At 33.8% G+C, this 26,280-nt stretch overlaps 2 protein-coding genes across 2 annotated transcripts; one reads left to right on the top strand and one right to left on the bottom strand.

Annotated features, from left to right (window-relative positions):
• Nucleotides 1–8,598: 8,598 nt before the first annotated feature.
• Nucleotides 8,599–10,422, bottom strand: LOC136200428 (uncharacterized). The gene is made up of 4 exons (XM_065990811.1): nt 10,413–10,422; nt 10,299–10,357; nt 9,987–10,157; nt 8,599–8,696 (listed from the first exon to the last, which is right to left on the bottom strand). Exons 1-4 carry the CDS (start codon nt 10,420–10,422, stop codon nt 8,613–8,615), a joined length of 324 nt encoding a protein of 107 aa, XP_065846883.1. The 3' UTR covers nt 8,599–8,612.
• A 5,818-nt stretch (nt 10,423–16,240) lies between these two features.
• LOC136235766 (histone H3.3) lies at nt 16,241–17,245 on the top strand. The gene is made up of 4 exons (XM_066025776.1): nt 16,241–16,401; nt 16,519–16,595; nt 16,674–16,764; nt 16,858–17,245. The coding sequence occupies exons 1-4, from the start codon at nt 16,330–16,332 to the stop codon at nt 17,026–17,028; spliced, it is 411 nt and encodes a 136-aa protein (XP_065881848.1). The 5' UTR covers nt 16,241–16,329; the 3' UTR covers nt 17,029–17,245.
• Nucleotides 17,246–26,280: the final 9,035 nt, after the last annotated feature.

Raw genomic sequence — 26,280 nt, 5'->3', positions numbered from 1 at the left:
GAGGATCAGCCCTATTAGGGGTAAAAGCTTCATAGGCTGATTTACAAGAATAAGTACCATTATTCGTCAAGGCCCAGCAATGTCTATCCTTATCCTCCTCTTGATTGCTAATCTTCACTCCTCTAATGTTAAGAAGGGTCTCCAGACTAAAGAAAGAGTCGAACTTTGACCAGATCCAGTCTCCCCCCGAGTCCACCACATCAGCAATTTTCCAGGAAAGGAGATCAGCCGACGGAGGGGCATTACACACATCAATCAGCGGTTTATCACCAATCCAGGTGTCATACCAGAAGCTAATAAATATACCATTACCCACCTCCAGGCCAATCCCCGTACAGAATTCAGCAAACACGGCACTGAGCCCTTTCCAGAGGAAGGAACAGCTAACAACCCTCTCCTTCGGGCCACCAAAGATTCTATCTTTCCGATACTTCCCGCACAAGAGACGGACCCAAAGGGAGGAGGGGCATTGCCACATTCTCCAAAGAAGTTTCATTAACAGGACTTTATTATTGTCCTTTGCCTGCCTAATACCAAGACCCCTCCTGTTTTTAGGCTGGCAAGCTTCCTTCCACGGGACCAGGTGAACCTTTCTCCCATCTCCAGACTCACCCCACAGGAAACACCGATTTATCTTATCCAGGTCACTAAGGACAGGCTCAGGAAGCTTACAGGCCTGCATGATGTGGTTCGGAGCAGCGCAGTTAACTGACTGGATCAAGGTAAGGCGACCTGCAAGGGAAAGAGAATTAGCTTTCCAGCTAGCACACAAACCATTAGTTTTGTCCAAAATATCCTTGAAAGAGGCTTTGGAAACCCTGTCACTGTGAAGAGGAACCCCAAGATACTTCCCCAAAGAGTTCGTCAGAGGTATGCCAGAGAGCTCACTCAGTCTTCTGCACAAGCTATTGTCCATATTTTTGGAACAAAGCATACGGGACTTTTGGATGTTAACCTTCTGGCCAGAAGCCTCGCAAAAACAATCAAGGATATCCATAACTGTTTTAATTTGCTCCTCATTACCCTCAACGAAAAGCATGACATCATCAGCAAAGAGTAAATGGGTAATAGGGGGGCAATGTCTGTTGATAGAAACAGGGTGGAGAGTCCCTTTGCACACCGCCTCTTGGATCAGGTGAGACAGTCTTTCCATGGCAATAACAAAGAGGAAGGGACTCATTTCTAGTAATTGTTCAGTATATTATAAATATAAATCTGTTATTTTTAATTAATTAAATCTTTTTAATTTTGATTTTTTACTACGTTGACAACTCATCAAAAAGGCATCTAAAACACTTCTCTTCATTTCTCTCTGCTTCCGCTATTATATATAGTATATAGATATATAGATATAGATTGCTCAGCTTTTGGCAATTTCAGAATAGAAATGAAAAATAAGTCACAAATTTGTATCAAGTTTATTATTTACCTCGTCACTTAAAATCTTTCAGGCAAAAGATATATTTTGACTTTTGTACTAAACCAAATTTCTTTAATTGGTTTTTGTATTTTGATGTGGTCTCTTTTAGCTTATGTACTTGTACTTTTCATCAAATCTAAACCCTCACTAGCATTTTTATCTATCCAAACTTACTCTAATGGTTTAGATGTATATGAATATCATACTTATACACTTTAGATGTCTATCATAGATAACATCTAAGTTTACCCCTAACCGGTTTTAGGAATATTTATATTCCTAACGCTAAAAATTTATCCTCAAAATTCCAACTCTAAGAAATTTTAGACTCATATAACAGTGGAGTTAGCTTTTGACTACTTAGTGTGCAAAAACTAAACCTAACCCGCATAAATGAGCTTAATTTTTTTCTCTACACAAGCAATTTTGGATCCATACAGGGGCGGAGTTAGCTTTTGACTACTTGGAGTGCAAAAAATAAACCTAGTTCATATAAGTGAAAAGATTTGATCTCAACTGGGTATTTTAGATTGATATGATTTCATTTAATAGAGTTTACATAAGATGTGCTTACAACCAAATCTCCTGGTAAGGAACATCCCACTGGTGAGTCTTCCGAAGCACATGTTGATACAGCTTCTAAAAAACAAGTAAACCGAACTGCTGCTGAAAACGCACTTCCCACCTTTATCATATCTCCATCTCTGTCTAACACTGTCATGGCACTTCATAAAGAAGTTATCGAAAATCTAGACAAAATCCCTCTGTCACTTGAGTAACCAATCAGTGCTTCTGAAGCTGCATACCTCATAGCTCTAAACCCTCATATCCCTACCTTTCAGAAGCAACCATCCATCACTACTGATGATATTAATACTCTTGTTACCTCTGCTCAGCAGCTAAAAAATATAGGTGAAGCAATCTCAGAAGAGATCAAGAACCAGTTAGCCTCCACTTCTCAAGTTATATCTTATGAACTCAAGTTATATCTTATGAAGATGTTCTGAAAACTCTTCAAGTTGCTGCCAATCGTATGATTGAGATTGCTAATAATTCCTCCATTCCTTAACTAACACCACCTACCACTCCCCCGCCTTCCTATATGATCGCTCATTCTGTTGGTGAGACCACCCCTCTGCTCAACGAGCTTGCTAGTATCAAAAGCCTACTTCATATACTAGTAGCTCTAGTATCCTAGTAAGGAATTCATACATATACTGATTGAATGGCATCCATCCAATTAGGTATGATTACTCACATGTCAACCTTGGATCATACTATTCAGTTTATTCCTTTTGGCTCTACCATTGCTCTTGAAGTTTCAAACAAACTATCTTTTGAACTTTGCAACATCTCTACTGAGCTAAGTGAGATCAACGATCATCTTAAGAAGAATACTGACGAACATATTGTTAAATCCATGAAATTTGTTCTTCAGCATTTAAGAAACAATCGGTACTCTATGGATGCTATGGGAAAAAAGGTCCCTAATATGTCAATCCAACATCAGGCTCTGATCCAACAAGTTCAACACATATCCAATTAACACAAGTCTTTGGATGATACACTGGTTAAAGTCCTTCACAAGTACTCACACTCATTATCCGCCATAACTCTATGGAATGAAAATGCCATGCAACTTATTTTTAACAAGATGAATAAGAATAACTCCCTCTCCGCTGAAGGCACTAAAATATTCAAGGACATTAATGTTGGATTACTTCAGAGCTCTGAACATCTTCAACAGTGCATCCACCAACTTAACTCTCCAACATTTACTCCCACTTATACTTCTCAGCCCCTTGTTGCTGATAAAAAGGGGGAGAAAGATCAAGAGAAGGAATCTTCAGTAAAACTCAGAAATCTTTAGCTTAATCATTTGATGTAATACTTTGATGCAATACTTCTATAATCAATTATTTTAATACACTTCTGAATTCTTTTCCATGACTTGCTCTTATGTTTAAATTATTATATCTTCTAAAATGTTATATGCCATGCTGCCATGCTCTGATAAATAATTAAGAACCATTTCAAAAGAACTTTAATGCTCTGACTTATACCAAGCTCTGATAAAATTCATCTCTAGCTCTTTTTGCTTCGATATAATTTTGGCTCTGATACTATTTCACTTCTAAGCTCTGAATCACTTTTGTTATTGAATCTTTTTAACCTTCTGAGTGTTTTCAATTTTAGCAAAATTCAGTAGCTCAACCCTTATTTTGGGGGGGGGGGGTATCCAGAACCTGAGTAAGTTCATAAATTCTGGGGAGTAAGTAAAGTCTATTTATTCCTCTAAATATTTTTGTCATCATTAAAACGGGGGAGATTGTTGAAACCCAATTTCGATGAAGTTTTTGATTATGACAAAAATTATAATTAAGGAATTAGATCCCCAGGGTATTAAAATTCAGAAGTAAATTAATGTGTTTTATTTCTAACAAGTTTGTTTAAGTGTCTAAATTAATTAGAAGCAATATACACAAATAAGCAAAAAGAAGCCCATAACCGAGAATCAGAAGCCCACGTCGAAAGTCAAAGAAGACTTTCCCTTTCTGGCAAAATATCAGAAGATAGAAGACTCTGCCAGAAACCCATCTATATCTATTATCACAAATTAGGATGCAGAATCTGTAAGTCTAGGGTTTTAGAATTTAGAAGCAGATCATTGGATGTACTTCTCAACAGTCAACAATCCTCTGAATTGTGAAACAACTATTTCCTTAAATGGCAATATGAGCGCATCAAGTCAGAAGCTCCAAAGAAGAACATAGTTGTTTCTTCATGACGACTACCTTCCAATTCAAATGGCAAGTTTGAATGCTCCACCTACAAAAGCCAAGTACAATCTCCATTTCACAATCGATCATCAAGTGAAAAAGAGATATATTGCAAAAGTGAAAAACAAGAGCAAAGAGCAAATATACAAGCAAATTCATATTCGTGTAATCACATAGAGAGATTAGTTCATATCAAATTCCTATCGGAATCCTTTTTATTGTAAAATCAGAAGCTCTATTGTTGATTCGACTATATGCATCAATGGGTGTGATAGTTGAGTGTTGTAGTAAATAACGGTACTTTACTCAAGCTTAGTCTATTGTGTAAAAGGTTTTGTACTCTTCCTTTGAAAGAGTTCTTTAGTGGATTAAAACTAAAAAGAAGGTATTCTAAGGACTAGACATATGCAGAAGGCCGAACCAGTATAAATCGGCCGAGTAATCTACTTCCTTTATACTCCTTTTTACTTCTTTTGATATTGTATGCTCTGAATATTTATCTCATATATATCACTCTGATCATTCTATGCATAATATCTAAGAGATCTTCGTCAGCTCTGATAAAAGAGCTATCCTCTAAGTGCAAGTATAAGAAGCCGAATCAATCTCAGTAGACTGAAACCTCAGTAGACCGAAGTTGCTCTGATTTTGAGAGTTGCCTCTATATTGTAGGTGACTTAAAAGAGAAAAGTTTCTAAAGGTTTTAAATTACCCATTAGTTCTATTCACCCCCTTTAGAACTAATTTGTCATATAAGGGACCAACACTAACAACGATGAGATGATCTAGCTCGGGATATATTGATCATGTTGTTCCTAGACCTTATGTCAGATTAATAGCTCCGACATGCAACTCTTTAGCGGGGAGAAACTATTGCATCAATACAATGTGTCGGCCCTTGTCCTTTCAAAAGAGACATTAATTGAGATCTCCATAATAATTGATTGATGTGAGTTTATGTGAAATTTGAGAATGGATGTGTTGGGAGGGGTGTTTCGAATGGAAGTGAGGAATCAGAAGCTGTGGCATTAATGCCAAAACGCAAGGAGAAAGATCGAGAAGAAAAAAGAGTTTGAGGATTGGTTGACCTTTTATAGCTCTTATAATATGAAAGGATTTGATTTCAACTCGATATTTTAGATTAACAGGATTTGCTCTAATAGAGTTTACATGTGCTTTGACTACAAAAAGCTATACTTGAATTAATGTAAATCTAAGACTAATTCAAATAATAACTATGTTAACCAACACGTACAAAATCCTATTCATTCCATATCAATAAGATGGGTTAAAAAATTTCCATGTGCATAAGTCAAAACAACGTTGTTTCAACATGAATTGGAACAAAAACAAAATACACAAATCTTTATTTGTTGGAAATGCAATCGAAGATGAAACTATAGACATAAACTTAATTGGGATGGTTCTCAAACCATCGATTGAAGGTGTACTGACATCCCTGTGTCCCTTACCTTTGCCCAAGCACACGTAAGAGTCACATTCTATAGCACATCTTAACTGGATCCAGAATCACTCTGCAGCGATATCCCTATGTCCTCTATCTTAGTGGCGGAGCCAGGAATTCATACTTGGGAGAGCTAATTTTAGCCTTACGGTTGGAGGTAATTTTTCAAACTCTAGCCCATGAGAGCTAAGAAATTTTTTTATTAGCCTCCAACACGCTAACAATTTATCGTTTTGGCATATTGACTAAAAAATTAAAAGTGCCCAACATGAAAAGAGTAACATATTTAATTTTCTATAATTTCAATGCTAATTTCTTAAAAATTATAACATTTTAAGAGCTTACCTATGACCCTAGAGGTCATGGGTTCGAATCACATGTGTGGGTGAGTTGAGGGTTTTTTCGTTTCTCTTTAATGTAATCTTCTTTTGTTTAATATAAGTGCATTGTGCACAACTTTTAAAAAAAAAAAATTATTTGAACTTTAAAAATAAAAAATTGATTTTTATTTATGAAAAAGAGATATGGTAAAAATGAGTTTAATTTTTTTATGAAGATAAATAGTCCATAGAAAGTAATTAACTATAGGAACATAGTTACATAATTTTTTGGAAAATAAAATTCAAATAATCTTTATAAAATAAAATGAGATTTAAACTCATTACCTCTTACATTAAAACACATCTTAAACAAATTCAACCACTTTAAACTATTGAAATAATATTACAATGTGTAAATATAAACCAATATATTAAGGAAGCTATAAGGAGCAGAACCACTGTTATTCATGGATGGAGTCGGAGTCACATTCTATAGCACCTATTAACTAGATCCAAAATCACTCAATTTATTGTTATTTTGATTAGGAGGGTGTTTGTTTTCCTTTTTTCATCTGCTTTTTGCTGTTTCATCTGTTTTTTCCTCAGTTGCTTCCTTTTTCCCTCTTCATAATCATAGTGTTTTCTTTCTACCACCTCTTTATACATCAATTTAATCTTGTAGCTTGTTATGACTATTTTATTATTATTGGTATAGGTTCGTCAAAAAAAATATATATTATTGGTATAGGCTGATAATTCCATTGAGCATTTAGATACATATATAACATTTGCATGTGCATAAATTGCAGTCATATTGTTGATTGATTTGAAAAAAAAATGTTGATTTATATTTGTTAATCGGTAAAATTACAAGCCCTTGCTTTTATTACATTTAATTTTTTGATTAATTTTATTAGTTATTTTATATACCAACAGCAACGATTAATTATAATTTCACCAAACACTAATAATCAACAGCAAACAATAAACAACAAACCGTAACAGCAGGCAGCCAATAAAAACAGCAAACAGCAAACAATTGAACCAAACAGGCCTTAGGGAGTGTAAATAAGCCTTGGTAGTTCGCAAACTATTCGACCTCGGCTCGATGAAAGCTCGATTAAAGCTCAGCTCGATAGGGCTCGACTCGAGTTCGGGATCGACTCGAGCACTGACGAGCTGAGTCCGAGCTTCCTCAGGTTCGATTCGAAAGCTCGCGAGCAGGCTCGATTACTTTTAATTACTATATATATTTCATTATATATATAATATATTTCATTAGTTAGTATTAGTTTCATCATGATTCACAACTCAAATAAGATTTAACACATAAAAAATGACATAAAAAAGCTTAGACATTTGAATCTTTAATTACACAATTAGGTTTTGATAAGAAACAAAATACATTACAAACTTTAATATATATTTCATTGTTTGAATTTTTTCACCAAGTTTTTGTTTTCCGACCACAAATATTATCTACTATTTTGAAATCTCGACAATAACATAATTGTTTTTCTTTATAAATATTTTAAACTCATATTGAGTATGTTATAAGCCTTTTTTGCTTTATATGCTACTTATTCTATGCATGTATGATGAATTTGGTTAAAGCTCGTTAGAAGCTCAATAAAAACTTGGCTCGGTCAAAGCTCGATCAGATTCGGTCAAAACTCGATTCAAGAGGGCTCGGCTCGAAATATTAACGAGCCAATACCGAGCCTACCTAGTGTTCAGCTCGGTTCGTTTACACCCCTTTTGATCCAAAATTCCTCAAAGTTTGAAATGTGAAGACCAAAATTTGACTATTTTTTACATGAAAGGGAAATTCGTACTTCACAAAAATGTTAGGGGTAGATAGTATTCTAATTAAAATTTTACTAATGAGTTGAATTTGGTAAAAAATCAATGAGTTGAATTTAGTAAAAAATGCAAACAAAGAGGCTGAAAGAATCCAAATGAGTTTAACATCAATTTGATATTCTTTTAAAAAAAACATCAATTTGATATTCAACTAACTGTATATTATCTAGGAGCTCAACTTGTGGTTATGCTCAATATGTTAAACTGAAAGTTGAAGAAATCAATATTAATGTATAAATCGAAAATATCAACATATAAGAATGTTTTTTCCCATAAAAATATTATTCCATGCATCTTAATCATATATCAGTATCATCCATGACTAGTGGTTATGCTATGGCGGAAACAAACTTATAATTCATAACAATTGCTAGTACAATTCACATGCATGTCAAATTCAAAGATATATAGAACTAAAATTCTTCATAATTCAGAAATTGCAAAATTATTTCTTAGCAGTCATTGTTCCAAAAATTTCAAATTAAATAATGTCAGAAAGCTTGATTACCAAAGTTCAATTTATGCTCTAATATCTCAACAAACAGTACTAAACCACACCAAAAAATAAATATCAATTGATGATTTATCTACACATTATTATATCCACAACACCTTAATAAATCAGAATACATTAACTTTGCAACAACTTCAGTGGTGTTCCTTATATACAACTATTGAAGCTTGAAATAATAAATTAAAAGGCTTACAAAAAGCATCAGCAAATGAAGCTAAAAGAGCAGTATGTGGAACTTCAATTGATGCTTCTAATCAATACTTGCTTTCTGTTCTATGCTTGACTTGCTTAGTATTACCACTCCAATTACAATAAGCAGGGCACCAGCAAACCACTGCAGTTCAAGTTTCAACATTAGAGTCGGTATAAATGCACTTAATTAGAAGCTTGAATAATCGAAAGGAAAATAATAGATCAGCGAATGTAAGCGTAATCAGTTCCTTCCGCTACAGCTACAATGTGTTGGTAGAAATCAGAATCTAACTCTTTACCCTCTACATATTATCATCATCATCTATTTAACTCACCAATTAACACCTTGTTCAAGACAATTTCCATGTGAAAGAATTGAATTAATTACTAAATTAAGTTCAGTTTACTTACAAAAAGGGTTTCTACAATTGAAAATCATTTTTAATATGCATGAATTCAATTACTAATTGATCAAGTACATCATCCAAAAGCTAATTTCAATTGAATTCTCACAAATTCGGGCCATATTTTTGCCAGATTTCAGTTCTACCATCACAAGCTACTCTAAACTTTGAGAACTCATTTTTGTTATTTTTTTCTCTTTCAAAAATGAAAATTAGGCAAATAGAATTCAATTCAATTGAATCCACCCAAATTGGGGTTTCCAAACACTTTTGTAAAGAAAAGATATCCAACTTTTTATAAGATAATCAACTAAGGACAACTAACTTCAATACCTACATTAATTGAGGGCTATAAATTTCTAACATGACAACACCATTTACGGAGACAATCTCTTTGACAATATTATCATTTTCGTGATACTTATCTTAATAATCATATGGGGTATATAGATCACATGACATGATTATGACACAACAACAAATTTTGACATAATGTAATGCACATACAATCCCAAAACAGATAAGGTAACACATGACAGACACATATGCTATTTATGGGAATATAAGAGAATCCAACTACAACTGCATTGAGATAAAATTTACATTACTATGATTAATCCAATTACAAGCACTATATGTAATTCACAAACACATCAATACTGCTAGAATCTGACATTCCCAACTCAATCACAATACTTTGTGAAGAAGGCTAACCAATCCAAAAGAAGCAAGATTAAGAAAATTGAAGAGTAATACAACACATGATTTTAAAAAAGGGTTATCACCATCTCTATTAAAACTATGAACAATATAAGAGAAAACAAAGAATACATAATTCCTGCTGCAACATCCAACACAAAGTAAATCAGATTAACAAAAGCATGTACATCGTGGATTCTACATTTCAATTTACAAAGCATTCTCTCAATTCTAAGCCAAAACAAGTGCCATTAACTCATTTTAAAATAAGCCAGATATCAAGTGCATTGAGATATAAAATATACACATTGGCATTATCAAGTGATTACCTGAGCTGATAAATCTTCCTCAAACAAAATAAATCCAGCCAAACTCGAGGAGAGGAAATTCGTGGCGAAATTAGTCACTGGGGCTTGCAAAGATGAAAGAGCTTTAAGGCTATTAACGTAGCACCTCCACATTATCAAGTTCAATAGCACAACCAGGCCATATCTAACAAACTGTGAATCACGATACAATTTCACATTTCAATCAACACATCAGAAAACGAAGAATCAATATCTCAAATCACAGGATGAATCAAAATCAATCTAACTTATTAAGAAACAGTTGAATATCCGAGATTAGAACAAATCCAGCACCTGATTGTAAAAATACTTTGCAGCAATGGCAGAAAGAGCAGCGTTGAATCCAGCTGATACTGTCCTGAAGGAAAATAGGCAAACGTTTGGCAGCGGAAATATAAAAATTTTAACCTTTTTCCATTAACCCAAGATCCGTTAATCGTTATTTCATATAAAGAGGGATAGAAGGAAATACCTTTTGATGTGCTATCTACCGTTGCAATCGAAGTGCCCACAACTCTTATAGGGGTTGAAATTTCTCTCTTCGGTAGACAATAGCTTGGCCGAAATTTACATGTAAGGGGGGTATATAAACTCTCTTGTATCTAAACCCTAGTTAGATAGAATTAGGTTACTGAATAGGAATTTAATTCGGAATCAAATTCTTATTTATTATCTATAATTATATCTAAATATAAAGATAATAATAATAACCTTATAGGATAATAATAGGAGCAATTTAATCTCATTAAACCTCCTAACTTATTTATCCTTTAATTAATTTAATTCACAATCATAATCTAATTAGAATTGTTAAAAATCAAATTAATTATTTATGTATTTATTGTACATAAAATCGCCCCCCTATTTACTGGGCCTTAGTGGACTCAGTTGGACTTCCATCAATTAATTAACATTTGTTTCTCTTTTGGACTCAAAGTCTTATGTGTGACCCATTAGGTTCTTATTGCTTCTAGCCGTATGCAACTATTAAATTAATTTTCTCAAAATTACATTTAATCTTTGCATAACGGAATGAGTACGTGAAATGTGATTAGCAAATCCGAAACATTCCCCCAGAGCTATAAGAAGACAGGTTGATTCTGTCGTTGACCTTTCCGTATTAGTTACAGTATAATTCGATCCTTTATCAACTACATCATTGAACTGAATCTTATGACTATGGATAATGTCAAGTCACATATAGCGAGACGTTCGTTTTACAGGCCGAGTTAACTCCAATTAGATAGGTTAAGTGAAATCTGCATTTCAAGTCTTAAGCTATCACCTTGCAAGGATTTAGAGTCAAGTCTTCCACAAGCGATCCTTGGACGTATCTCCCATTTATCGGGAGTGACAAATGCTCAATCCAATGTATAACTATTAGGCTAAGGTATAGCAGTGGAAATATAATTTTTTTAACCTATTTCCATTTAAGCACAAGATCCGTTAACCGTTATTTCATATAAAGAAGGATAAGAAGAAATACCTTTTAGAAGTTCTATCTACCGTTGCAAACGAAGTGCCCACAACTTTAAAAGAGATAGAAACTGTCTACCAATCTGCCCCTATCCGAAACAGACCTTCCAGACCTCCGAACGACAATCCCTTCGGTGGAAACGTGGAAGAATATGTCTAGAAGCTCCTATCCATTAATCGCGACGATCCGACAGTTCAGTCTTGAACTGAATCTTATGACTATGGATAATGTCAAGTCACATATAGCGAGACGTTCGTTTTACTTGTACAGGCCGAGTTAACTCCAATTAGATAGGTTAAGTGAAATCTGCATTTCAAGTCTTAAGCTATCACCTTGCAAGGATTTAGAGTCAAGTCTTCCACAAGCGATCCTTGGATGTATCTCCCATTTATCGGGAGTGACAAATGCTCAATCCAATGTATAACTATTAGGCTAAGGTATAACAGCGGAAATATAAATTTTTTAACCTATTTCCATTTAACCACAAGATCCGTTAACCGTTATTTCATATAAAGAAGGATAAGAAGAAATACCTTTTAGAAGTTCTATCTACCGTTGCAAACGAAGTGTCCACAACTTCAAAAGAGATAGAAACTGTCTACCAATCTGCCCCTATCCGAAACAGACCTTCCAGACCTCCGAACGACAATCCCTTCGGTGGAAACGTGGAAGAATATGTCTAGAAGCTCCTGTCCAAAAATCGCGACGATCCGACGGTTCAGTCTCCGGGAATCCATGAAATCGTGAACTGACCTGATGTAGGAGTAGTAAAACGAATTTCTCCCTTTTGTTTGTTTTTCTTCTTCGAGTTCCCAAATACGAAATAAAACACGGGAAGATTAATTTGGAATCAACCGTTGAATAGCAACCAAAGTAGATTGCCTCTAATTAATCAACACAAGATCAAGGATAAAAGAAATAGATGAAAATCAATTGATCAAATGAAGCCGTAGAGAAAGCTCGTCCTCGAACTAGGGGTGTCGAATTTTCTCTCTCTTGGACTAGGTGATTTTCGAAAATCACAGTAGGGTATAGCTTTCTTAGATTTCGAAAATCTCAAGGGAAGGGGTATTTATAATCTCTTGTATCTAATCCCTAGTTAGATAGAATTAGGTTACTGAATAGGAATTCCATTTGGAATAGAATTCCTAATTATTATCTCACTATATATCTAATATATTAAGGATAATAATAATAACCTTATTGGATAATAATAGGAGTATATTAATCTAATTAAAACTCCTAACTTAATTATCTCTTAATTAATTTAATTCATATTCCTAATCTAATTAGGATTAACAAAATCAAATTAATTATTCATGTATATTACTACATGAATTTCGACCCCCTTATGTCCATGGGCCTTATTGGGCTCAATTGGTCTTCTATCAATTAATTAACATCTATCTCTCTTTTAGGTTCCAAGTCTTATGTGTGATCCATTAGGTTCTTATTGCTTCTAGCCGTATGCAACATTATTAAATTAATTTTCAAAGAATTATATTTAATCTTTGCATAACGGAATGATGTACAGAGTATGTGATTAGCAAGTCCGTAATCATTCCCCCAGAGCTATAAGAAGACAGGTTGATTCTGTCGTTAACCTTTCCATATTAGTTACAGTATAATTCGATCCTTTATCAACTACATCCTTGAACTGAATCTTATGACTATGGGTGATGTCAAGTCACATATAGCGAGACGTTCGTTTTACTTGTACAGGCCGAGTCAACTCAAAAAGATAGGTTAAGTGAAATCTGTATTTCTTACTCTTAAGCTATCACCTTGCAAGGATTTAGAGTCGAGTCTTCCACAAGCGATCCATGGATGTATCTCCCATTTATCGGGAGTGATAAATGCTCAATCCAATATATAACGACTCCGTAATTACTTCCTGTGGTACCCAACGTCTACTGTTCACACCCCAGAGTCATCTCTGTTAAGGATCGTGTTACACCATAGTCAAAGCATCACATTCCGTAATCCAGAATACTAATTAATATTCCTTTGAGTCTGAGGATTAGTTATACCTATTAATACCAATGAGATGAACAGGTGACAAGGATGAATCTACCCATCCTGTTATCTCAAATCGGATCCTCAATCCTAATGAACAACGTTTCATCGGATCTATGTAACTGTCTAGATATCTGTATATATGAAGCTTGTGAGATCAGCTTTCTGTCGGACAGAAGACATTGTTACATACAAGTCTCAACAGTGATATGTCAATCCCAAACATATCACTTGACTTGGGGTGGTTTTAAGTTTATCAGTTTACTATAAAGTTTTGTCTCACTTCATGCTTGTATGAACACTTTATAATCACTTTAAATAAACTTACGGATTTCCTTTTATTAGACTTTATTTAGTGCTTAAAAGGGATTGCCTTTATATAGTTATAAAAACATATATCTCATTAAACAAATGATATAAAGAACAATTCATTTACATTAAGTTTGTATCCTAGAACAATTATCTATAGGACACTAAACCCCAACAAAATCTGCATTTCAAGTCTTAAGCTATCACCTTGCAAGGATTTAGAGTCAAGTCTTCCACAAGCGATCCTTGGACGTATCTCCCATTTATCGGGAGTGACAAATGCTCAATCCAATGTATAACTATTCTGCAATTACTTCTTGTGATACCCAACGTCTGCCGTTCACACCCCAGAGTCATCTCTGTCATGGATCGTGTTACAACAGGATCAAAGCATCACATTCCATAATCCAGAATCACTAATTAACATTCCTTTGAGTCTGAGGATTACTTATACCTATTAATACCAATGAGATGAACATGTGACAAGGATAAATCTACCCATCCTATTATCTCAAGTCGGGTCCCCAATCCTAATGAACTCCATTTCATTGGATCCATGTAACTATCCAGATATCTGCATATCTAAAGCTTGTGAGATCAGCTCTCTGTCTCGACAGAAGACATTGTTACATGCAAGTCTCAACAGTGATATGTCAATCCTATTTCTAAACATATTACTTGACTTGGGGTGGTTTTAAGTTTATTATTTTATTATAAAGTTTCGTCTCACTTCATACTTGTATGAACACTTTATAGTCACTTTAAACAAACTTAGGGATTTCCTTTTATTAGACTTATTTAGTTCTTAAAAGAGGTTGCCTTTATATAGTTTATGAAACCATATCTATTTAAAACAAATGATGTAAAGAACACTTCATTTACATTAAGTTTATATCCTAGAACAATTGTCTATAGGACACTAAACCCCAACATGTCCATCCGTAGCCTTGCCCTCTTTTGTTACTGTCCATCTTTGAGTCAAAAGAAAAGGTGCTCCTCTAAGAAGAAGGTTGGGGAGATGACGTTTTTTCCAACGACAAACAACGTCGTTTCCTGCTCATCTTTATTACTTAGCCAAAACGGAGTCGTTTATTAGTTCTTCAAACTAATGGTCGTCTTACGTTTAAATTTACCAAAATCTGAGTTGAATTTAAACCGACTCGGTATTATCTATCTGACGTGGCGATTCGCTCTCACAAGAACCCACCAATCAACGATCTCCTTTCAAATGGAACAAACACAAACATGACCGGTCATGAGAATTCATGGGCCCTAGGCAGAATAATAAATAAGGGTCCCTTGAATAAAAATATTTTGCATAAAAAATATTTAAAAAATATTTCAATACATGATAAACAAACAAGTATTTCACTAAATTCTTATTTATCTACATATTAAATCTATTTGGTAAAAAATTAAAAAAAATTGCCACATGTATATATCACACTCAAAAATTGTGTTATTTGGCCAATTTTTTTTTTTTAACAAAATCTACTAATTTTTCATCCAAAGTTAAATGTCACTTATGGAAATACTTTAAGCGGAAAATGTTACAAAATGATATGACAAAATTTTGCATACCACAAAAGCCAACACATGAGTTTAATTCTTAAATTAACATTCAAAATATCAATTTGACCTTTTTTTAATTTAAAATATTAATTATTTGACCCTTTAAAACCTAAATAATTTTTAGGGCTTTTTACATTAATATCACAATTGGTTACAAAATTACAATTAAATCACATGATCAAAATTATTTTTCAATATATTATTAATTTTCATATAAAAGAAATAAAGTATGATTTTATACTCAAATTAAAAAAATTAGACTCTAATACCTTAGTAAATATATACTAGCCCCTTAATTTATAAGCTCTAATCTTTAAAATATATTAAAAGTAATAATTTTATTAGTTTGACATAATTGTAAATAAGTTTTAAAAATAAATTTCTTAATATTTATATATGTATTTTTAGAAACCCAAATATTTTTCTTCAAAAAAAAAAAGAAACCCAAATATTTGAATATATTCTTTTGAAAAAAATAACTTTGCAATTTGAGAGTTAGGGTACTTGCAATTGAGACTGTGATATTTAACCACTAGGATACTTCTTGATTTTAGTATAAATGTTTACTGTAAAAATATATATACAGTTAATATATAAAAATTGGGTCCCTTACAGTCATGAGCCTTAGACCAGTGCACCCTAGCCGAGGCCCAGGCCGGCCCTGAACACAAATAGCCACGCTGGCAATCCTTTCACCATTCAAACAGCCAATTAAATTTAATTATATACCGAGTTAGAATCAATCAAACCCGCCACATTATTATATCACAAAAGAAACACAACTCGTCCACGTCATCTTCCCTAAATTTTCCAACTCACTACGTTTTCTGTTCTTATCCCTCTATAAAAGGCATGCCTCCAATTACAGAATCACATTTGGTTGATTCGGTCTTTATTTTCGCTCTTGCTGAAAAAAACCTCTCGTTAGATCTTTCGTCAATCTGAAGAGAAATGGCCCGTACGAAGCAAACAGCTCGTAAGTCCACCGGAGGAAAGGCTCCGAGGAAGCAGCTGGCAACAAAGGTATGTTTCGCTAGGGTTTTGGATTTCTACGCAATTTGTCTTTCAATTTCCATGGCTTCTTAGGTCAGATTTGTTCTCTTTTGGAACCTTCAGCTCATGTTTTCGTATTTTGATTAGGCTGCTAGGAAATCTGCTCCCACCACCGGTGGTGTCAAGAAGCCTCACAGATACCGTCCTGGAACTGTGGCTCTCCGGTAGATTTACGTTCCTTAATTTGATTTCGTTTTTTTTATTATGTTTCTTAACCTAATTTTGATTAATTACGACAACAGTGAAATCCGAAAGTATCAGAAGAGCACAGAGCTTCTGATCCGCAAGTTGCCCTTCCAACGTCTTGTTCGGGAAATTGCACAGGATTTCAAGGTATGTCTCTGTTGATTGTGATGGAACTGAATTTTATTTGAATTGCAGCTATAAAAATGCAGATCGTAACATTATTTTTATTTTTCTTTGCAGACGGATTTGAGGTTCCAGAGCCATGCAGTGCTTGCACTTCAAGAGGCAGCTGAGGCATATCTGGTGGGTCTATTTGAGGACACCAATCTTTGTGCCATTCATGCTAAGAGGGTAACAATTATGCCCAAGGACATTCAATTGGCTAGGCGGATCCGTGGTGAACGTGCTTAATTTGTTTTCATTATTCCTATTGTGATAGTTAGCTTAATTATGTGTTTTGCTATTTCACCTTCCATGTAAAAAACTTATGATTAGTCTTGATAGAGAACTGCTCAAACTCTCTAGTAGGCAGTAATGTAGATACAATGTGGTATTTTGCTTTTATTACCCTGGTTTGATTGTAATCTTCGTATTTTCTATTTCAATTGATATCATAATTTTTAGCCAATGTTGAAATATGGCCATCGATATTTGCTGGTGAGTTGAATTGTTAAGAAGAATATAATTCTTCAGTTGGTGAAGAGCTAATCGTTTTAATATCGTCCGAGAGAATTGAAAATACAATTTTTTGTGAATTGTTGATTTTACTTGTTTATCGGAATCCCTGTTCAATATAAGTTCTGTTATTTGATTAGTTCTTACCATTTATATGATCTAGAGTAACCTCTCTGTGTGATCCACATAATATAACTGTTGGGCGTCACCTCTAGTATCTTCCCATCCCAACCCCCATTACCCAGTATCTTCCCATCCCAACCCCCATTACCCACGCCCGGTTAAATCTTTTTAGGTTTGACCTCAATCGAGTCTTTAAATGAGGAAAATATTGGTTTGAGGGATTTCTACAATCTGGAAGCTTGAGGGAATGTGGGGTGCACGAGTCTATGGGAAATTTGGTGTCAATGAGTCTGGAAAATTTGTTGTCAATGGAATTTCTGTCATTGGGAGGGGTTACTGTAGCTTGCTTGTATAATGATTTTCTTCATCAATTGTGTTGGGCAGTCTTTTTGGGTTCTACAGTCATCTCAACTCTGGAGTAGGGTGTTTCCACCTAAATGTTGATGAGCTTGTTGGGTGGATTGGATAGAATAGGATTGGGTGTGGCGGGACCATTCAAGGGCATTTGTCTGTGTGTATCCGCATGCATTTGATATTTTTACTCTAGACATTAGAAGTTCTAGAAATAGAACTGCAACAATATTGAGGATGGTGAGGGATGGTTTAATGTAGAGATGGATGTAGAGGAGGTACTGCTGATTTGAATTGAAGATTTTACTTTTGTGCATTCATTAGCCCGTGAAGCCTAGTTTGTAATTTGAAGGCTCTAATAAGGCTTTATAATTTGGAGGTTCTAATAAAGGTAGCCAACCTTGTGAAGCCTAATCTTTTGGTCTGTTTATAACTTGGTGCCATTTAGAGAGCCTGTTTTTTGTAAGTTCTTTTTATCTTCTGATGTACTCCTTTATTTATGAATTGGTTCATTTTTTTTTTGAATTTTTATTTTGTTTACGATTAATCTCTTTAAATTCCAAGAACCTATTTTTGTCTTGCATAAGGTTCTTCTACAGCTGTCTAGATCTAGGGTTAGGCTTGTTACTAGGTGAAAGCCACCGGCTTCAACATTGATTTATTGGGCTGAAAGCAATCTGAACACTGGTTTCCCGTTTCACAGTTTCTTTTCGAAATGAGAGGCATCCCATTAGTTAATAAAAAAAAACCCATTTAGATTGGTAAGGACGGTAAAAGCTTTAATTGAGCCTGTCAACAGTTGTGGACTTGGTTGGTAACGATGATAAATCTTTTCCAATTAATACTCTAATACTCTCTATAAAGCATTTAATAATTGATGCTCTATACTCTCTATAAAGCAATTAATAATAATTGGTCAAAAACGAATGAAATCTAGCATATTAATACTCTATAAAGCATTAATAATTGCCGAAAATGTAGCATGTTAATCGTTTTTTTAAAAAGAAAAATAGCATGTTAATCTTAATCTCTCATTTATCCCTTACATGTTTTAGTAATGGGCTTATCAAAGCATTAGATAAAAAAAAAAAAAAATAAATCCAAACACAGACTAGTTTACTCAATTAAATAGAACTATCTACATAGCAGTGTTTAAAGGGTTCATTTAAGCTACGTGTTTATAACTAATGTCTCCATCATGTCAATTTTTCGAATGCAATCTTAGAAAGGCATAAGTGCAAGTTCTAGACAATCAGTATTAGAGTGGCTATCAAAAAGAAATTTTACAGAAGTTAGGCAATTAAAGTAACATCAAAGAAGCACATATGTAATATAGCATAAGGCACCTACTGGCTCTATATGGATCAAAATAAATTAGGTTTAGAAACATATAAGGTCTGGAGACAATTGTATTAATCAGCCTTAGAAATTAATTTATCTTCATTTGATTCAGTGGATGAATTTACGAGTTCAAGAGTCATCTTCAGCACGTTTTTTGGCAGGCAACTGACGAGAGATAACAATTTTTGCTACACAGTACTCATGATCGATTCCTACACATCAGTGGCGAATCCATGATTTGAGGGAGCGGGGGCAAAATTCTACGTAAAAAAATTTTAGACAAAAAATGTAAAATTGTTCAATTTTTTATGACAAAAAATGCAAAATTGTTCAATTTTTGGTGACGAAAAATGCAAAACCGTTCAATTGTTATGCATTATTTTCATGATTTTTGTTTATAAAAAACGTAAATTATAATGTTTCCTACTCGTAATAATCCATTTCCGGGATTCTCGGGTTGTTACGCATCAAATATCCCTAACGTTTTGGGTCAGGTGCAATTTTACCCTTAACATCTAAAATGATGCAATTTTACCCCTAATGTTTGTAGCCAAGAGCAATTTTATCCCTAACGTTAATAAATTGGATCAATTTCAGACACTATTATAAAATACAGTCATTTTTTCTTTATTTTGCACCAATTGCATATCAATTTTGTAATTTTGCACCAATTTTACCTCTAACGTTGATAAATTGGATCAATTTCAGACACTATTATTCATGACCGAGAAGACAGTTTGATGAATTATTTCTCAAATTGACCCAATTTATCAACGTTAGGGGTAAAATTGCTCTTGGCTTCCAACTTTAGGGATAAAATTGTACCATTTTAGACATTAGGGATAAAATTGCTCCTGACTCAAAACATTAGGGGTATTTTTCCACTTTAACCCTTATTTTTGGATTTAATTTTTTTTTTTTAATGGGATGGGGGGGGGGGGGGGGGGGGGGGGGAGAAGGCAAATGCCCCCTTTGACCCCCTACATCCGCCCCTGCTACACATAGAACTTCAAGAGTGGCAACAAAAAAAATCAGATCTCAAGACAAATCGGTAGTCATGGACAGAGAAATGAAGACAAAGAGAGAAAAACCCACTGAAGTGTCACGAAGAGTAGTTATTTCCAAGAAGTCGAAAAAGAAAGCGAGAAGCATGGAGAGCTTAAAGGGAAATGACAGGATAAGATGAAATGACGAAGAAGAAGGAAGATAAAGAGAAGAATAGGAAAACCAAAAGACTTAGAAGACAACTGAAACGTCTCAAATGTGGGAATAAGCACTAATCATCATAGAAGCCACAAAATACAAGATCCTAGAGCCATTTCCCAGCTGACACATCAGTACAAATAGAAAAAGCTCTATAAAGATTCCGAAAAAATAAAGACTTGGAGCCAAATAATAAAATACACCTTCCACAAAAAGATTTATTACAATCCTGAAAAGAATGTCTTAAAGACTAGGTGGGGGGGGGGGGGGGGGGGGGGGGGGGGGGAGGGGAGGACATCTGATATCGGGTTAAATGATATCACATAAGTAACTTTATCACTACACTCGTTATGGTCGAGGCCCAAAGCATGCTGAGGGCCCAAACGCATCTAAGATGGTCCCAACGGGATAGAAACAATTGATGTGGTACAAGCTCAACAAGCGACAATCCATCACCAAACGTCCAAATATCCAAGCCTCAAACGCATTAAAGGACTTTCTAAAATCCAACGAGATAAAGAATTCCTCCCAGGATTCGGAATCCTTAAGGGATACATAATCCTAAACTTGCAAGGACTCCTAAGCAGGTGACAATCTTAAAGCCTATTCATACACTATAAGTACACATGTATAGGCATGAGGTTCAGTACGTTAACTACTATCTCTAAACTAGTCCATTCCCTTCCATTCGGTCCTAACTCAGAAACTGGCTTAGGCATGAGAGCGGGCTTGTCGGACTCCAGCCCCGTCTGACCTCCATATTGTTTTGTAGACTTGAGCACGACGTCAGATCATCATCACAGACGAGACACGTGACCAAGTTCATGTATCAAGTTATCAATTATTAATAATTATTATTTATATTATAAAAAAAAATTATTATTTATATAAAAGTTATTTATTAGTTAAATAAATATTAAAATTTTTATTAATTTATTTAATTTGATTTAACCTTTTAATTATCAACTTAGAAAAAAACCAAAAGAAAAAAGTGTGAAGTGAAAAAAAAAGTCTAAAGACAAAATTCACACAGTAGAGGTAGACCCCTAACAAACATTGTGGATAATGTCCAAAAAAATGGACACAAACTTTTCTGGTTGCAAAGTGTTTTTTTTAAAAATGAAAAATTACAGAATGGTCCTATGTCATGCCACTGGAGATCTAGTCTAAAGAGATTGAGCCCATTAAAATAGTTTCCTATTATTGACATTATACCATTTGTCTATCTAAATTAAAGTTTTAAATCAATTAAAACTCTAAATTATTAAAATCATCAATCATGTCTCTGAACTAAACAAAAATCATCAATTGAATCCTTGTTATATACTAAAAACAGAAATGGTGACTATTTGATATAGATTGTAATAATATCTGTATTGGTCTAAAATGAGTTTGAGAAAAAGAGTCTGCAAGTGTGTTGGATCAAATAAATAAACTTTCAGAGATAAAGAGGAAGAGTATAATTGCCGGAAGAAAATTCTCTTTTCTTACTATTTCTATTCATAGGTATTTATACATTACATACATGACTATTGATAAACACAATAACTTTCTGTAAATTTTTGTGAAACAATACAACTTTTGATAAATACATAAATGACTTTTAAATGATACAATGTACCAAATTAAAGACTATTAATTATAAGTTTATTAATCCAACACACCCCCTTAAACTTATAATTTTTTTTATCCCCTAATTACACCAAGAACAGTTCTCAATCTGCTGAAATCTTCGAACTTAATCGTTATTGACCTCTTCACTCCAGGCTTTCATCATCCCCATTATTATCTCCACCGTTTTCTTCTGCTTTGTCATCATCGTCGTCTTCCTCATCATTATCATCGTTAGTACCATCAACATCACTATTATCACTACGAACTGGTATTTTGGGTTTTGGATGTGACACATAAATAGTGCACCTTCTACGTGAATTTGACACAATGTTACTCATGCCAATTCCCTTGACTTCTTTCACTCTTTCCTTTATCTCTTTAACTTCCATAGTCATCCCACGTGATTTGATTATCGTTTTTAGATGCTCAACGTCTTTACTGTATGCTGGTGTTGAAATTTTCTTTTTCTTGTCAAGTTGTTCAATAGATGATTGAGACTGACTATCATCAGAGGCATTCTCGGTGCTTTCTGCACTGCTGTTGTCCTTCGATGCTTCTTCCATAAGCTTGCTTTGCTTCTTGCTTGATGCTTTGATTTCTTTTTCAAACCTCTTCCTCTTTTTAGATACTTTCGAAATTTGTACCTTTTGCTTTGCACTAATTTTCTTCTTACTTTTTCTTCGTCATTCTCATCACAGTCGTTGTTTGAAGACTCTGAATTCTCATCAGCCTATAGAAATACCTCATCTAACAGATTGCTTATATATTTCTTATATGGATCAAGTGCAAATTTATCAAGTTCAGTATCTTCCTCTAAAATTCGACAAAGGCTGATGGTTGTAACTTCCTCACAGTTGGCTTTAATATAAGAAGCTCTCTTCAATATGGCCTCAGTAATGCTGCTCTTACTTGGAACTTCTTTCTTCTTACTGGCTGGATCAGTTTTTGGCAAAAGACCCATCACAGGAGAATCTTCCATTTTCTCCTCATCATGAGATACATGTTCTTGTACCTTAATTTCTCCTAAATCCTCAGAATTGTCATCATCTTCATCACTTTCTAAGGACTCCACCAGACATTGCATGACAAATTTCTTCTATACATCCAAAGCATATTTCTCCAATTCCAAATCCTTCTCCAACAACCTCCTGATCCCCTCAAAGGTCAAAGAATCGACTTGTTCTTTGATGTGATTAATGCAAGAGCACATAGCTTTCCAAATCTGCATCTTGATCTCCCACGAATCAATCATGATTTCTCTTTTCATTATGATTCTCAATTTTCAGGAGAATTTTTGTCTTGCTCTAATACCAATTTGTTGGATCAAATAAATAAATTTCAGAGATACAGAGGAAGAATATAATTGCTGGAAGAAAATTCTATTTTCTTACTATTTCTATTCATAGGTATTTATACATTAAAGATATATTGATAAACATAATAACTTTCTGCAAATACAAATGACTTTTTGTGAAACAATACAACTCTTGATAAATACATAAATGACTCTTAAACAATATAATGTATCAAATTAAAGACTATTAATTATAAATTTATTAATTCAACAAACTGCTCAACCGAATGAGTTTTGATGAGGCCTCAACTGATAATTTTTATTTAGAATATGGACTTAATTGATGATTTCTGCTTAGTTCAGAGACCTGATTGATGATTCTGCTAGTTTAATGTCCTAATTGACAGAAAAGCCTTAGTTTGAGGAGCCAAATAGGTATTATGCCCCCTAATATTTTATCTTATTTCAAATATTATAGTCAAATAGAATTAATTTTTTACAAAAGAAAAAATATTAAAAAACGGGAGTAAATTTAAGTCCGGTTGGACCTCTAGATCCCGACTTAATCCCAATTTTTCGAGAGATCCGATCAAGCAATCCGGTCCGGTCTCACAACACAACACAGGCATTTGGATGCGAATTAAAGAAAAATTAAGTCACCGACTCGTTGATTCGCCAACAAGTCCGTGAGTTCTTCTGAATGTTTTTTTTTTTACTTTTATATTTAACCTTAACCTAACTCAACTCTTTTTTTCAATTACCATGCCACTTTTTCATTCTCATCTTTGTTGCTATCTTTCTTATGCATTTTTTTTTCTCTATTTGGTTCAACTTTTTAGTATGAGGATTGAGGATTATTTATTATCAAAATCAGTTATGTTTGGTCAGTAGATGTATTACTCCAACACATAATTTCATAAGTTCTATTTATGTATTTAATTTTGAAATGATGGGTTGAAGTTAATTGGTTCATTTCAATTTTAAATAAATATGGGTTGAAGTATAAATTAGATAAAAAAGTGGATCTCTGGAATTGAAGTGTCGTAGCAGTAACAGTTGGGTGCACACTAAAGTTGTCTGCATTTAGTTAGTAGTAAGCATATCTGTTAAATATAAATAGAAGAGCATGAATGAATGAAAGTAGCAAATTGAATACTCAGGCGCGTTTGGTTCGGGGTCTATAGGAATGAGAATGAGAGGGTTTCATTCCCTTTGTTCTTGTTTGTTTATAAAAAAAAAACCCATTCCCTTTACCCACTTTAGGTTAAGCCATTACCCCATTTTAGGTTAAGCCATTACCCCATGCCCTTTAGGGAATTGGATTCCCTTTACCCCATTCCCTTTCCTAAACATATCCAAACACATAAGGGAATTAATGGTTATTCTTTTCCTTTCCTTTAGTTTCCCTTTCCCTTACCCCTTGTGAACCAAACGTCCCCTCATCAAATAGTTTGCAACATTTCATGGGATTTTGGAAAGGAAACTGTGAGCTTTGCCTGTTCTTCAAACTCCCACATGTGTGTCTTGGATCATCGGATAGTGGGGATCATGACATCCGTTGTATATGGCTCATAATATCAAAGGGGCTTATTCCGGAGTGGAGCGGAACGATCAATAAGAAAACGGTATCTTATTAGTTAATTAACAATTTAAGCTTAAATACCTGTGCAAATCAAATATTGGGTCTTATCCGAATCAAATATTAAGGGTATATGCAAATCAATTGTTTGTTATAGTTGATAGGCAGTAGATAATATATATTTTCAAAATATATAATTATAAACTTTTTGTTCTTAATACTAACTAATCAATATTAATAACAATTAAATAAATAATGTTCTTTTAATTGAATTTAATATCCATTAAACATTGGCTTAATGTGAATAATTATAACCATCGAAAACTCGATGTATTAAATTAAATAATCGGTATCTCAATCATTAACAAGCGAAAATATGAAAAACTTGAAAATATTTTTTTCCCAAATAATAAATAACTATATTATTATATTATATAACCCAAAATTTCTATTTTTTTATATAATTTATCCGATTTCTTAATTCTTTAATACTTTTAATTAATTAATTAATTAAAATAATTTCAGGAAGTAAGAGGTTTGTACATACCATGATAAAAAGCTTGTCTGCGGCGGAGCAGATCGGGGAGGATCTGAAGGAATTAAATCACTCATTGGAAGATGGTGGATTATTATGCCTATTTTCCCATTAATTATTAATCTTTTTGGTTTATTTAAAGCTTAAATTGTTAATTAACTAATAAATCTTTGGTATGGTACAGGGGTATTTCGGTAATTTGTATTACGCATTATAAATACATATAAAAACTGTATCTTTCAGTTACACGATCAATAAGAAAACCGCTCATCGCTCCCGGAGACGTAGGCAATTCAAAACTGCCGAACTTCGTTAACAAATTCTTGTGTTTGATCTTTGCTTGATTAATTCTGTATTATTTAGCTTCGTTTTCAACAACACCATCATAAATTTCACTTACATATATATATATAATAACAAGTTACAGATCTATAAATAAAGAGTTTGTGAATCTTTCAAATATATTTAAAACCCTAATCTTCATTACTTTCTCGATGTTGATTTAAACATCAAAATGCTTACGGCGAATAACCAATACCTCCCTTATTTTGTAGAAAACTGTTACTAAGGCGAAGGATGCTTGAGATCTACTCCATCGAAAAATAATGAATTTATCATTATTTATTTTATGGTTCGAAACAATTAATCCAAGTTAAATTACTCACCCTTTCTTACCGTTAATTATGTGTGTGAAAATTGAAATGGAGAGCTGTTTCTACAACTCATTCTACATAATCCCTAATTAAGTACCAATTTAGGGTAGTATGCAGTGAATTTGAGAGAAATGGAGCAGGGAGTACAAATTTTTTTCTTCTTTCCTTAAGAAATTTGTGTGTTGGATAACTTTAGTGTTTGTACCATGAAAAGGTTATTACCCATTATCATCCACACAGTATTAGTATAATAAATTCCACAATATTATCTCAATCATAATAAGAGCACCCTTAA

This window comes from Euphorbia lathyris, chromosome 7 (genome assembly GCF_963576675.1).
Source record: "Euphorbia lathyris chromosome 7, ddEupLath1.1, whole genome shotgun sequence".
Lineage (NCBI taxonomy): Eukaryota > Viridiplantae > Streptophyta > Magnoliopsida > Malpighiales > Euphorbiaceae > Euphorbia > Euphorbia lathyris.
This window is presented reverse-complemented; position numbering and strand designations above follow the sequence as displayed.